This window comes from Symphalangus syndactylus, chromosome 10 (genome assembly GCF_028878055.3).
Source record: "Symphalangus syndactylus isolate Jambi chromosome 10, NHGRI_mSymSyn1-v2.1_pri, whole genome shotgun sequence".
Lineage (NCBI taxonomy): Eukaryota > Metazoa > Chordata > Mammalia > Primates > Hylobatidae > Symphalangus > Symphalangus syndactylus.
The window spans coordinates 37,240,237-37,255,302 of record NC_072432.2 but is presented as its reverse complement, the minus strand read 5'-3'; the positions used below and the strand labels follow the sequence as shown (position 1 = coordinate 37,255,302).

Here is a 15,066-nt window from a genome sequence, read left to right as displayed (position 1 = left end):
AATGTTTTAACATGCTATTCAAAACAAGGATATGGACTTCAGTAGATTTTCAGTCTCCTTTTTAACAAGATTCCTCACTCACCTTCATGTCTTTTGCTAGTCAGTCCTTTAATACATTTAGAATTCATTACTAGACTACTAGTATTGCTTAGAATTTATACTAGACTACATAGCACAGTTTTGAGTAAGACTCTCATTAGTGTTGCTCCCCAGCTGAGTGAGTTTGGACACTCTGCTTAGCCTCTCTCACATTCAATTTCCTCACAGGAAAGTGAAGTCACCACAACCTTGCAAGCTTCCTGTGCTGATTATTGTCAAACGTGCACAACATGGGGCATGAACCTGGCACTTAGCAAGTGCCCCATAAAAGGATGCCATTGATATTGCTCTTAGGATTGTGTGGCTGTGCTCCTGATAATTTTTTCCACTTCCAGGAATGCCTTCACATTTTTCCCTGTCCTGGAATCTAGCCTATCCTTCAAAGCACTCCTCCAATTTTAACCTCTTTATGAACATTCCAGTCAGGAAACACAAGGTTCCTTCCTGTCTAATGCCACAGCAGGGTATCTATTCATGTAGTTAGCACACACTTTTTTTTTTTTCTTTTTTTTTTTTGAGATGGAGTCTCGCTCTGGTTGCCCAGGCTAGAGTGCAATGGCATGATCTCAGCTCCCTGCAACCTCCGCCTCCTGGGTTCAAAAGATTCTCCTGCCTCAGCCTCCTGAGTAGCTGGGATTACAGGCACGTGCCACCATGCCCGGCTAATTTTTGTATTTTTAGTAGAGACAGGGTTTCTCCATGTTGCTCAGGCTGGTCTCGAACTCCTGACCTTGTGATCCACCTACCTCGGCCTCCCAAAGTGCTGGAATTACAGGCGTGAGCCACCATGCCCGGCCACTTTATTTTCTTTGTTAGTTTATTGTCTATCTGGCTGGCATTCCAATTTGGTATCTTGATTGCCTAATTCAGTGCATGGTACACCGTTAATGCTCAATCATTATTTACTAAGCTTAACTTACTTTTTTCTGGATAGGATCTCTCTGTATTCTGCATATGTGCTATGGATGCTTTTATTATAGAAAAACAATAATATAGAGCTTGCTTTTATTTTCTACTAACGTGCAATTTTAAGTGAAGTCACTGATCACTGCGTTCAAATAGTCCATTTATCATGGGATAGTCATGGAAATTCTAGAGCTGTTTTTACTTTCCCTCAGAGACTTCAGACAGAATAAGAAATAAAAGCATTATTGGTAAATCTGAGGCACAATAAATAAGCAAGTGTTTACTCAGAATTCCAATTAAGCTTATGACCTTCATATATGCCTTTGTCCCCACAGAACATTTTTCTAGCCATACAGGCCTCCTTGTGGTCCTCAAAACTACCAGTTTTGTCTTAAGTATCTCTGCACTTGCTATTCTCTTTGTCTTGAACTCCCTTACCTCATTTCTTCATGAAGGTCACCTATGCTTGCCCAAATACCATTACTCAGAAAGTTTTTTGTTGACCACACACTAAAAGAAGTTCTTTATCTCCCACTTGCTCCATCTCTACATTGCTTTATTTCTTTTCTCCATGGTACGTAATCAATGCTTTAAGTTTTACTATATTTACTTATGGCATGAATGAATAAGCCCTGAAAATGTAGTTGGAAACGTAGAGCAATAGAGCAAAGGTAGCCTCATTCAGTAACGGAAGGGAGCAATGATGCCCTATTTTCAGCTTGAACACGGCTTGTCGTGATTGTGCTGGCTACCACAGAGTTCCCACTGCCTTTGATGTGGTGTCTCTGAGGGAGCACGATAATGCTTTTCATCCTTCTCATGGCTCCCTCGTTTGGCATTAAGTCATTCGGTTACTCTTTAGTGACTGTACCAGGAAGAGGATAGAAATAGCAAGAGGAGAAATCAAAAGAGCCAGTGTTGACACTCTATGAGAAAGAGTTGGGGCAAAAATTTGGCAAAAAATTAGATTATTAAATTATCCAGTTGTAGATGTACTATTTCCCAAGGTGTTCCTATTTACTCGTTAATATGTATCATTTTGAATTGACTGTATACTCCTTACATATAAATATATCATATTTTAAAGTAATCTTCTGAAGAGAAATGTTACATTGTATTATTTAGAAATAACTGGAGTTTCCTTCAAGAAAATATTTGTTTTCTAAATTAATGCTTAATAATATGATTCATAATCTACAAAATATACTACTATATGGAAATTGAAACATAGTAATTTTTTCTCTCAATAATTAGAATAACAGATTCACATGAATAGCTTTATGGCTGATGTTCATTTCCTAGAAATCTAGTGAAATGTGTCTGATAAATGCATCTTTCACCACGAGCCAGAATGAAAAACAAAACAAAACAAATTACAATAGCTTTTTCTGTTTCATAAGATATTCAACCTATTTTGAAATCAATGTTTTAAAGTCCTATAGCAAATAAAGGAATAAAATGTGATGCAATTCATTTCGAGACTTTCTTAACAGAAATAATTTAGTAGATTGCAATTTAACTAAAATAGTGAGAAACTGACAATTTCTCATTTAATTTTCCTCAATTTTTAATTTAAAAGGAAAAAAAGAAAGACAAATATTCTCTAGTAAAATGTTTAAATTACCAGATGAAAGTATTAAAGTATTTATTAGGTGACACATAATACAATTTGAAACAAAAACCGAGGACGAATGCACCCACCTGAGCACTGAGAACACTCTGGCCATTTTGCCTATTGCTCGGATCTTGTTCCTTATCACCTCTTTCCGGGCTGCAGCTGTTGCACCTGTATTTTCAAACAGAGTTCAGTGGTCAGTAATTTTTTATCTAATTGTAATTGATTTTACAAATTTACACATACAACTGACTCCAGTAAGCAAAATCAGTATTTTTTTTTTTTTCCCTTAAGAGGATTTATCTGTAAATCAAATTTGAAAATTTAAGCTTTTGGCCACGAATACTAGGATGTGATTTTTGAGAAGTCCCCATAGTGCCAAAGAAAAACTTTCGAGATATCCAGAGGGGAGGTGAGTAAGAAGCTAACTGGAAAATCACTGAGCAGAGAGGGGTAGGTTACTATCCTCCTCCTCCAATTGACTTTTCTCTTCTTTTCTATTTATATAGAGACCACGCATTGGGAGGAAGAGTTAAGTGCCTTATCACCATCTTCTATTCATTTGCAGTCTCCATGCTGGGAAAAATACTTTAGGAAACTGCTTTTCCAAAAGTTCTCCTTTGATGTGATTAAACTAGAAAGTCTCTTAATTCCCTATCTGCCTTTCAACATCATTCATAATTATTTGATGATAATTGAGCACTTGATACTCTTTCATCTTCTGGTTGGTTCATGAGTTCTGGAGAAAAGAGTAGAGAACTGCTAAACTGGATTTAGTAAGAGACAATGGCACCATGGTTGGCATTTTAGTACTATTTTTGAAAGTTATGCATGGTTTTTCTGGGTAAGTTTTACCACTTGTTACATTTTCCAAATTAAAAAAATTAATTACATAGATTATTGTTACAAATAAATACGTTATTTTAAAATGTTTTAAAATAATACTTTAATGAGCCCATTTGATTTTTTCTTTAATTCCCAAGGTACATTGGAAGAAGTATAAAACAGAAAAAAAACCTCTCAATTTTTTTTTTTTTTTTTTGAGACAGAGTCTTGCTCTGTCACCCAGGCATGAGTGTAGTGGTGCGATCTCGGCTCACTGCAACCTCCACCTCCCAGGTTCAAGTGATTCTCCTGCCTCAGCCTCCCAAGTAGCTGGGACTACAGGCATGTGCCACCAAGCCCAGCTAACTTTTTTTGTATTTCTAGTAGAGACAGGCTTCACCATGTTGGTCAGGCTGGTCTCAAACTCCTGACCTCAAATGACCTGCCTGCCTCAGCCTCCCAAAGTGCTGGGATTACAAGTGTGAGCCAGTGCACCTGGCCAAGATTTTTATAATCCAAGGTAAAATGGATAAGCTATCCTTTTTATTCATTATGTGGGATTTTTATAGAAAGCATTAACACAAGCAGATCATCTAATTCTACTGTCTCTAACAGATATACAACAGAATATTCTTTTCAAATAATAACAGAAATTTTCCTAATCCAAAAGAACAGTTTGAGTCACGTAATTTGCTCAGGGACGGTACTCTATAGATGATAACTGGTATGTGTTTTGGTCTTTTATTATAATTTGTGATAACAGCAAGCTTTCACAGAAGGGTTTTGAAAAAAGATTTCTACTGTTTCCCTTAGAGGGCTTTTATGAATGCCATTTGGAACCTCATTGATTGTATGGATCAAACAATTAATATGCCAACATTTCCATGAGAAAGAAAACTTGTACAACACACCCAATTTTGAAATGGCTAGAAGAAAGGTCTTTGCTTTTTTTTTTTTTTTCCCTCCACTCCAAGAAAGTGAAAACATATGGATCACTTTCTTTGCCTGGGTGGGTAATCTTTCAGAGGTGATGCTAACACAAACCCATCTCATAGGTGCATGGGTGTTCCCCAGAGGCTGTGTGAAAACCAGCAAGCTGGCTTCCTCCCACCTTCCCTCTGCCCTGAAAGCAGCCTACATTTATGTCCATTTCTTCCTCTCTTGTGGCAATTATGCCATGGCAGGCACCTTTCAACATATCCAATGGGAAGGACTTATTATTGCCAGCTATTCTACCTGCAAATGGGTGGAATAGGTTTCCATCCATGTGGGAGACAGCAGTTCTCCAATCTAGCTGTTCTGATAATCAAGCAAAACCATGGGTTCTCATTCACTGTAAGTTCCTTGAATTATTAATTAGTCTCTCGGCCAGAACACTGGAGAGGAAAATAGGGTGTGCGCAGGATCCCTGCCTCTAATCGTATTCTGATTTTGTAAACAATATTAATTATCTATGATTTGTAATTAAGATTATACATCAAATTCTGCTCTGGAGACCATCTAAAACTGAATTCTCTGTGCTTGGATTTTAGATGAGTAATGAACAAGAGACCATTAAAAGACTTCTTTTTTTTTAAAGTGGGATGGCAAATAGTCCCCTTAGGGTGGTCTTCCTATACATATATATATTTCAGTTACTCCATTCAATGATGCTTTCAGTCTAATATTGTCCAATTACTACTCTATGTTTAAAATTCCCTACCTCAACTGACCTGTGAACTCAGGGGTCCTGATGTGCTGAGTAAGGGAAAATATTCTGGCTCTCTCCAATAAACAATATGGCCAGATCATGAAATCAATTCAGTGAACACAAAGAATGGAAACTGTGGGAGAGCTCCAAAACTGGTCACTATATTTAGAAGCACAACAAGAAAAGCAGCAAGGAGTGGCTAAGATGTCTAGAAATAAAACTTCATGTATTTAAGTGAGTGAGAGGGGGGACACATAAAATCAAATAAGTAAAAAATATATATGGAAAATAATTTCACAGAACATTTCTGATAAAAAAAACTTGTAAAAACCACAACTAGAGCAACGAAAAGTAAGAAACTACGTTGGAAAAGGAGGGAAATAAATTATGTAAAGCTGTGCTTCTTAGCTTGGTATAAGCTGATGATCAGAAAAATGCTCAAATACATACTTAATTTTAAATGCAAAATGAACATTCTCACAGTCAGTCAGTATACTATTCCTTATATTTTCAGATAAAATGAATGATTAGAGAGCATATAAAAGATATACTACTTTATGTATATGTAGTTGTGCTCCCCATAAATAGTGAATCACAACACACTCTAGCACTTTTCTTAATTAAAAAAAAAAAAAAACTCTCTTTTAAAAATTTCTCGGCTGGGTGCGGTGGCTCACGCCTGTAATTCCAGCACTTTGGGAGGCCGAGGCGGGTGGATCACGAGGTCAGGAGATGGAGACCATCCTGGCTAACATGGTGAAACCCCGTCTCTGCTAAAAATACAAAAAAATTAGCTGGGTGTGGTGGCACATGCCTGTAATCCCAGCTACTCGGGAGGCTGAGGCAGGAGAATAGCTTGAACCTGGGAAGCAGAGGTTGCGGTGAGCCGAGATTGTGCCGTTGCACTCCAGCCTGGGCAACGAGAGTGAAACTCCATCTCAAAAAAAAAAAAAAATTTCTCAGTAACACAGATAAGGAGTTTTATTATCCCTCTTATAAAATTGAAATATATTTACAAAAAAAGTAAAATAACCTGACCGTGGACAGTAAGAAGAGTCATTAAACTATTCTCTGAATAGTTTATCCTGAAAAGTACCTTCAATCTTTTCCATATAATCAAAACCAAAATTAGCTCTAACCACACATATATAACTTCAAAAAGATTTAAAATACCGAAATAAAATATCTGGATTGATGTGTAATTTAATGTAAAGGAGCTGAACAACAGCAGGAGAGAATTAAGTTCAGATGTAAATGTTCTGGTATACTATACTTAGTACTGCTATTCCAGGTTTTCAGTATTTTCCAGAGATCATTAAAACTTTTTCAAAAACTTATTCCACTCCAAATCCTCACAGTCCATAATTAAACAGAAAGATCAAGAATAAGTACATTCTTTTCAGAATTTTACTACCTGCAACATGCAAAGATAATGTCATATTAAACATTCTTGTTACTGTTCTGTTTAAGTTGTGAAAACGTACCACAGTAGCTCAAATTAAAATTCAGTATATTAAATAACGAAGACACATAAAATACCTTTTACATGAAAACTGTGGTAATTTCTTTCCATTTAAAAAAGCATATAATCACCTATTTCAACTTGGAAGTCCAAAACTGAAAGGTAGTATTTCATATGTTAGAAAAAATAGTAATTTTAAGTAAAATTTCATTTTGTTTCAAATAATAATCACTTCTTTTTTTGGCCTCTACTTTCAACTTTTTAAGTTCTGATCTTCTTTTATGCCTGGGGTATCATGCTACTATTTCCAGAACCTAAGCAACCCTGAAAACTCAATTTTTCCTCAACATGGGGGAGGCTAGTATACAGACAAAGGGCATCTTTAAAGATTTGCTTTTAATACATATCCTTCTTGCCCTTAACTTAGCACCTTGCTAACTTCTCATGAAGTTTTAAGATATCTATGACAAATGGCCTTCTAAGTGACTGTTGCAACCCCACAGGGTAGATTTCAGCCTTAGAAAGGAACTAGAAAAAGGCATTTGCACCACAGAAAGTGGAGGCAAGTGCTTGGCTAAAGAGAGAGTCTTACCACCTGGGGTATCTGGCACACATTACAGATGTTGGCTCTGACTTCCAGCTCAGTTACCACTGTGGAGCTACTACTGTGAATTCTTCAGTTACACCTGAATTAGTGGTGTGCAGAAAGTGTTACGTAGAGTACAAATTACCATCCAAATCATTCATTCATCAAATATTCTTGTGACTCCTTTACTATACAGCCTGCCACGTGCTAGCAACAAAAATATGAATGAGGCATTGTCTCTGCTTTCGGAGATCACGTGAACAACAACAATAGACAATGACAAATATTACATTGAAAGTAGCAGTGGTACACTGGAGCTGGCTTCTGTCAGCTGGTAAGAGGATACTGAGTGTATCCCTTCTAAACTCCATGGTCAGTAATGTTGGTAGCTTCAAATCAGCTGTGGGGGAAACATTTATACCATGAAAATCTGCAAATGCTACAAACCGGGGCCATTTTCCCTGGGAGGACAGGTGCAAACTGCTTGCAGGTACAAGAAAAACTTTTCAGTGAAATGGTGACAGTCAAGGATGTTGAAGGATAAATAAACAACAGAAAGAAAGAAGAATGACATTCTCCATAGAGATTTTTTAAATGTGTATAAGCAGCAAAATTCCACATTATGTTTAGATGATAGGTAAGAAGTTTGATGTGAATGAAGTTTGAGTAAAATCGGAAGATGGTAGGGTGGGAAAGAAGCAGGAAATGCGTGGGCTAACCTATAAAGGCTTTAGCATAGTAGTACATGCAAACAAGAAGTTTAGATATTAGCATGTATGCAATAGAGTTAAATAAAACTTACTTTGCCAGATACCAAAAAAGAAAGAAACGGTTAGATTGCTGGAAGAGTAGACACAAGATATGTGATAAAGCAAATATGATCAATTGTTAGCTATAGAAAGTTAAGTGATGGGTATCTAAGTACGAACTATACAGTTCTTCAAACTTTCCTGTATGTTTAAAATATTTTGTAATAAAATGTCAAAAAATGAAACTATACTTGGAATAAATTTGGTTTTGTGGGGGAAGAAAAATAGCAGCTTTGGGGAGAGAATTCTCTATGTTCTGCCCTGCCCTTCCTTTATGTAATAGGGGAGGATGCATGAGCTTGCTGAAAAAGGCAATGAAGACTTCTCACTGGAGTTACATTCTCCCCATCTCTCTTCTCCACCAAATCCAGGAGAAAACTGAACTGCCAGGATTTTGTTTTAAAAGTCTAATCCAACAGATTCTTATTAGTTTCAACATATTTTAACAACTGTAAGAAATAAAAATGACCAGTTAGAAAAAATTATACTTAAATATCTTCTGAAAAGAAATATTTTTACATTAGAATGTGAAAAAGCTGCTTTTAAAAATTGTTATTGTTATTGAGTTGTATTTTATTTGATAGAAACACTAGCAGATCTTTCCCAATCGATCATTATATTGGCCACGAGCTTTTTGTTATCATTTAGGCTTCTTTCTTTACAGGACATTTAACTTGCAAGTGTATCCATAGTATATGTATTTAAATGAAATATATATAAAAAGTATATTTATACTAAAAACTTTTGTATGTTTTAAAATGAAAGATGTATCTTTAAAATTATATTTTGCTGGTAGACTTCAAATGTTTTAAAACATTTAATCCAAATTCTGAGAAAAATTTTTTTTTTTTACCACTCAACACTTCCAAATTTGTTAAAACTTAACAAAGTTCATTCCTATTCTACTTGAAAGTAAAATTTTTATCATAGGTCAATATTATTAAACAGAGTTTCAATGTTCCTTCGGATTTTATTTTTTGCCAAACAGAGCAATTACTGAATTTGAATAAAACCTCTTGGTGAAATGAAGCATAAGGTATTGAGATAATTAATATATTTTGTTGTGCTATATTAAAGATAAAAAATGGGTTTTGTGTCCATCCCAAATCAGCACACCTTTGAAATAGAAGATCTAATGCATAAGACAGAACAGACTTCAGATACCTCTAAGAAACTTGCGTAATTGGTCTTTATAGCTTTTTACAGATGATGAAAATTATGAATATAAAGACTGTCTTCTTTGGGAAAATACATGTCTAACAGTTGAAGTAATCCCTAAACCTTATCTTGTCTTTTTCTTTCCTGACCTAACTTAACAATAACAAACCTTGAGCTCTTATATTCCAGCAAAGGGATGTTATGCAGAAGTTACTTTAGATATCCACCCAGTTTTGCTGTTGGCTATGAATTGTGACAAGTGCTTCAGTACATTTTCCTACACCACCAGGCACTTGAGTCCTAGATTTAAAAAAAGCACCATAAGCAATGGATAACTGTTTACTCTGATGGAATGGCTTCAAAATTGTACCCCTTATAATTTTTACTCATGTAGCTACAAAATAATATCCCCAAAGAATACTATTCCCATTCCATGTTTAAATAGTTGTAAATAATGCTGTAAACATTATGAGATTAAAATGAAATGGCTATATTACTCTGTTACCAATGGCATATAAATATCAAAGCAATTTGAGTCCCACTATCATTCATTTAAAGTCCATGAATAAAATCCTCATTGATATTTACAAATCTTATATTATTCTTTTTTTCTTTGAAATTGTAGTTCCACTTTAAATTTTCCCAATTTTACTCCAGTGCATTATAAATTTAAACTTTAAAATATATACATATTTTAAATTAGACAGGATCTCCCCATGTGGCCCAGGCTGGACTAGGACTCCTGGGCTCAAGTGACCCTACCACCTCAGTCTCCCAAGTGAGGTTACAGGTATGCTAAACTTTAAAATATTTTTGTCACTACATTATATGTTATGTTTAGAAATTTAACTAAATTTTAGAAATTTCCTGAGACGATGGGTCCTAAGTGTTCAAAAAATTCCTTTGGAATAAATAATAATCATAATAATTATTATAGAGCGTTCACAATTCTGAACTCTTTAGTTCCTAATTGAGATAGACGGCACTAACATATGATAAATATTCATAAATATTAAAGTGCACAGAAATAAAATTTTATTGGAATGCATCTCTTAATGATAAAGATGGGAGGGAAATTACATTGCTCCCTTGATTAAGGAGACTTCTTAGACACTAAGCTTTTCCAATGTCTCTTTTTGTGTGTGCCCCAGAGGTTTTTATAGCTCAAGGAAATGTTCATAGTGACTATGTCTAGGGAGGCCTGTGCCTTTCTGTTAAAACGGAAAAAGTGCATTTGAGAAAGAGGAGGCGGCAAAGTAGAAGCTGCAATAAGGCCTCTAGACAAGGTGCCTTCTCAGGCTGATCACTTTTAAGAAAATAAGACTTATGGTGGCTGAGGATGTGAAAATGGATTCCTTTTAACTCCTCTTGAAATGTCTTAGGGTAATCGCGACAGTACAAATATTCCAGCCTGAAGACTGCTGTTATATCAAGATTAGATTACTCTATTTCTAGAGTTGACAGCTATTGGAAGAACTCCTTAACTAGCCATAAACCTGGGAATCCTGCACTGTTCATCTACTTAGGGTCAGTGCAGTCAAAGTGAATCCAGAGATTGTTAGGTGCTTTCTCTCACCAAAACAAACAAACAAAAAAGCCATATGTATGCCTATATAAATTACTATTTTGGGCAAAAGAAAAACACATTCAAGACAACAAGTGAAAAAAATCCTGGTAAAAATTCATCTTTTTGAAGATTACAAACTAAAATATTTAGAATATCTTTCTAATATGGATCCTAACTCTATTAACTAACCCTCTCATAGGTGATAAAATTGGGACATAATAGCCACTCACTCCAAATCACTCTAAAGCGCACATTCTGAATTTCTTCCATATGTTTTTTTAACTTGACTACAATCTCAGTATATATTAACAGCCTGCAATGAATGGTGTGATATTTGGCATAAGGCTATTCTGTCTTACATCCCACTCTGAAAGCAATAGAAGAGCCTTTAAAATATAATTTTTTTTAAAAAAAGTTTCTCCTGTGTAATGGATTTTAAGGGTGTAATGGATTTTAAGTGTTCAATGGATTTTAAGGAAGGCCAGAAGAGCCCAGTTTTTTCTCCACCTCTCTTGCCATAAAACATAACCAAATTCTTTGGATAGGAGGTCTTAAAAATGGACAGACCACGCTCAAATGCCCAATTACTGTCATTATTCGGTTATTTTCTGTTTAATTATAAGTCACTTTCACTTCCAAACTCTCATTGGATCCCATGCACTTTTGTTCTCTAAGATGTTGTGTTCCGTCTGTTTAATGACTCCTTGGTTGAGTCGCAGAAGCTGACTATAAGCAGAATTCTAACTGGATGAAAATTGAAAGACTTTACAGTAGATTAGGAACTTTCCATTGATTTTTCAAGAAACTGTCACATATTCAGCTCATGCCTTACAAAGGATATTGCTCCCGCCCCTTTGTTTTTTAATATTTACCAAGGAAGCAATTAAGAGCCATAAAATCTGATTTGGCTCAACCCCTTTATCGTGACAAAAACACATCAATTTTATAAAATAACAACAGAAAATAAAAACCAAAAGGAATAAATCTAAATTTAATAATATCAATTTATTATCTAAAAGGGAAGCAGTCATAATGCCTGGATGTCTAACCAAAGATTGCTCTTGATATGGATGAGGATATAACTGTTTAATAGGATTTACTGAGGACATAATTGTGAATACGTGATAAATGCTGGGAGAATGCATTCAGACTAGAACTTAATTCTGGGCCCATATGGATTTATACATTTATCAAATACTAGAATGACATTTACATGTTATCTCTGCAATGATATAAAGTGAAGGGAGAAAACGAACAAACATATTAAATATTACGTTTGATTGTCTCATATGTTTTACCCTAGCTAAAAAGTTAATTTGAGTACCACTTGACAGCATAATAAAAAGCAGACAGAAAGAAGTAATACAACTCCTTCATCTGACCGTGGAGAATGGCTGAGGCACTGGCATGTAATGCGCTTATCTGAAAGAAGTCATTCAAAGGTCTTTTGCTATTCACAATTCAGGCACGGTGTTTTGTTACTTTGTGGGAGATGCAGTAAAGTTTTGCCCAAGAAGGAGAAGTAGAGAAAACAAGCACTAGGTTCTGGCCAATGACCCATGCACAGGCAACTTCAAAAAGTAGATGGTCCCCAAGTCATGAGACTTTAACATCACTTAAATATAGTATTATCTTATCAGGAGAACGGATGTGCTAGTTGAAAATGTGTTGGTTTGCAACAGACACATAGTAAAGAAGAACAGCTGAGGCAAACATTTGAAATGTTCTGGGAAGTACTGTCCATGGGCCAAATGGCTGTGAGGTGCTCTAGTCCTACTGCAAAGCTTCAGATAACAAACACGTGGCTTGTCCACTTTTCTTAAGATATGTAACTAAACTGGCATTTGAAAGTCAGAATAGAACAGAGGTAAAGAACTTGTGTCTAGAATAAAAGACCTTGGTCTAAGTCCCAGCACTATCATTTACCAGCTGTGCTACCTTGGGCAAGTATTAAGTCTCTTTAAGGCTCACTTTCCTTATCTATAAAGTGAGGAATGTTCTAAATGCATTATTTCCATATAATCCTCACAACAACCACATGGAGATGGGACTACTAGTCTCCATTTGACAGAGAACAATTCTTTTTTTTTTTTTTTTTTATACTTTAGGGTTTTAGGGTACATGTGCACAATGTGCAGTTTTGTTACATATGTATCCATGTGCCATGTTGATTTCCTGCACCCATTAACTCGTCATTTAGCATTAGGTGTATCTCCTAATGCTGTCCCTCCCCCCTCCCCCCACCCCACAACAGTCCCCGGAGTGTGATGTTCCCCTTCCTGTGTCCATGAGTTCTCATTGTTCAATTCCCACCTATGAGTGAGAACATGCGGTGTTTGGTTTTTTGTCCTTGCGATAGTTTGCTGAGAATGATGTTTTCCAGTTTCATCCATGTCCCTACAAAGGACACGAACTCATCATTTTTTATGGCTGCATAGTATTCCATGGTGTATATGTGCCACATTTTCTTAATCCAGTCTACAGAGAACAATTCTAAGGAACAAAACGTTATTCGCCTAAGGTCTTTAGCTAGAGGTGATTCAGAACCAGGACTCATTACAGTACCAGCTGACTGACCTACTTCACTTGTGGTGGCAGAATTAAATAAGTAATGTGCTCATTCATTCTCAACATTCAAAAAATAAATGTGCCAGTTAGGGTGCTACCTGCTAATGCACGTAGAACAGAACTTTGGTATATGGGAAGTATTGTAAAATGCTTGTTATTATTAAGAAGAAAACACTTGTGCAGATATGAACATTCCAGTTTTTCAAACAGATTTCTCTCTGTAAATTAAATGATGTATTATGTGATCTTGATGAATATCAAGCTGCCCTGAGATGTGGCCTCATTTATGTTTTGTGCCAGCTAGGCTAAAGGCTGGACCCCAGATTATGGCAAACACACTTGGAGAGAATGAGAGCAGCCAGGATGCTGCTGGCTTTGCAGTCAGAACAAAATAGACCACCCCAAAAAGATGGGTTGACAAAATAGAATCAACATTTCTATTTCTACAGAGTTCTGAGACAAAATGGGAGAACAGCTTTTATATCTTCTCATGAGCTAAGAATAAAGAGGAAAAAATTAAACAGACTTCTAGAAGAGTGAAAATAGGAAAATCTCAGAGAGGAATATTTTTAAAATTTAAATTTTGAGGGCATTTATTGAACTTTTAAGTATAGCCTTTACACCTGCCATAAGAGATAAGTTACTCTAAAAAGAATGTTTTAGAAACTGTGGACTCACAACTCTCTTGCAGTTGTTCAATCAGTTATCAATTACTCTAATAAAAGTATAATCTTCAAGTTAAGAACCTGAATCCATTAATGCTTTAGTACAAAGAGAATCAGAAAAGCTCTGCCAGAAAAGTTTGAAAAATATAGTTTATTTTCTTTTGGTATTAGTTTTCAGCTAGTTAACATTACTTACTACAGGCCTTTCTACAAAGAATGCCTCTTTCACATGCCAATTATCTCAACCCTGTTTGCGAGAAGTAAAGTGTTCTAAAATACAGAGAGTCTTTGCTTTCACTGAGAAAGAGAGTTCTCTATTTCAATGCCTTTCAAATAAAGAATGCATTAAGGTTTATAGGGCCACGTGTTTACTTCCCTTATGCAACATGGTTTGCTTTCTCAAATAAATTTTATAAACAAATTTATGCTTAGATATGCAATAGCTAATGTTTAGTACAAGTTGGCTAAAGTCACCATTAGTTGAATAAAAACTAATGCTATAAAAATCATTTATTTTAAAAGCTGTATAAAATATATATTATATATGCATATAATACTGCATGTTGAAATACAGTATAAAATCTGGAGTATTTTTTGTAATATTACCTTACTGTGGGTATAACATGCTGGTCAATGGTGGACATTATCCAGCCAATTAGCTGCAACAGGGATATGGCTGTTTTTTTTAACATTTAGTTTATTCTGCAAATTATGAGCTTCCATGCAATGCGAAAATTATGCCAGATATGTAAGAAACACATTTGTGCAGTAATGGTAGTACAATATGAAGAAAAGGCAGTATTTCTGATGTCTATATTACTGCATCATTTTAATTGCGAAATTAAAAGGATTTTAATTATTGTGACCAAAGATAAAAGGCCAGATTTGATGAAACTAAAGTACAATAGCTAACCAGGTAGCTTATTTGATAGTCAAGGCATCAAAATGTCAATAGCCCTAAATATGATGAGAATCATACCAAACTACACCTAATAAATGCCCATGTGTTTTTCAGACATCTTTTAGTTTTAATGATATACTAGCTATTACAAGGTGTCTTCTTTTTAAGATGAAAGCATAATGAAACAGGCAGTTTTCTGTACTTTATAAAGGGTA

At 35.4% G+C, this 15,066-nt stretch overlaps 1 protein-coding gene across 5 annotated transcripts in view; it reads right to left on the bottom strand.

The window, feature by feature from the left end:
- PPP3CA (protein phosphatase 3 catalytic subunit alpha) overlaps positions 1-15,066 on the bottom strand; it is a 335,211-nt gene that overhangs the window by 14,388 nt on the left and 305,757 nt on the right. For all 5 annotated transcript variants that reach the window (XM_055296907.2, XM_055296904.2, XM_055296905.2 and 2 more), the window contains one exon: positions 2,707-2,791. In XM_055296907.2, the coding sequence (XP_055152882.1) occupies positions 2,707-2,791 (85 nt within the window). The remainder of the gene's footprint in view (positions 1-2,706; positions 2,792-15,066) is intronic.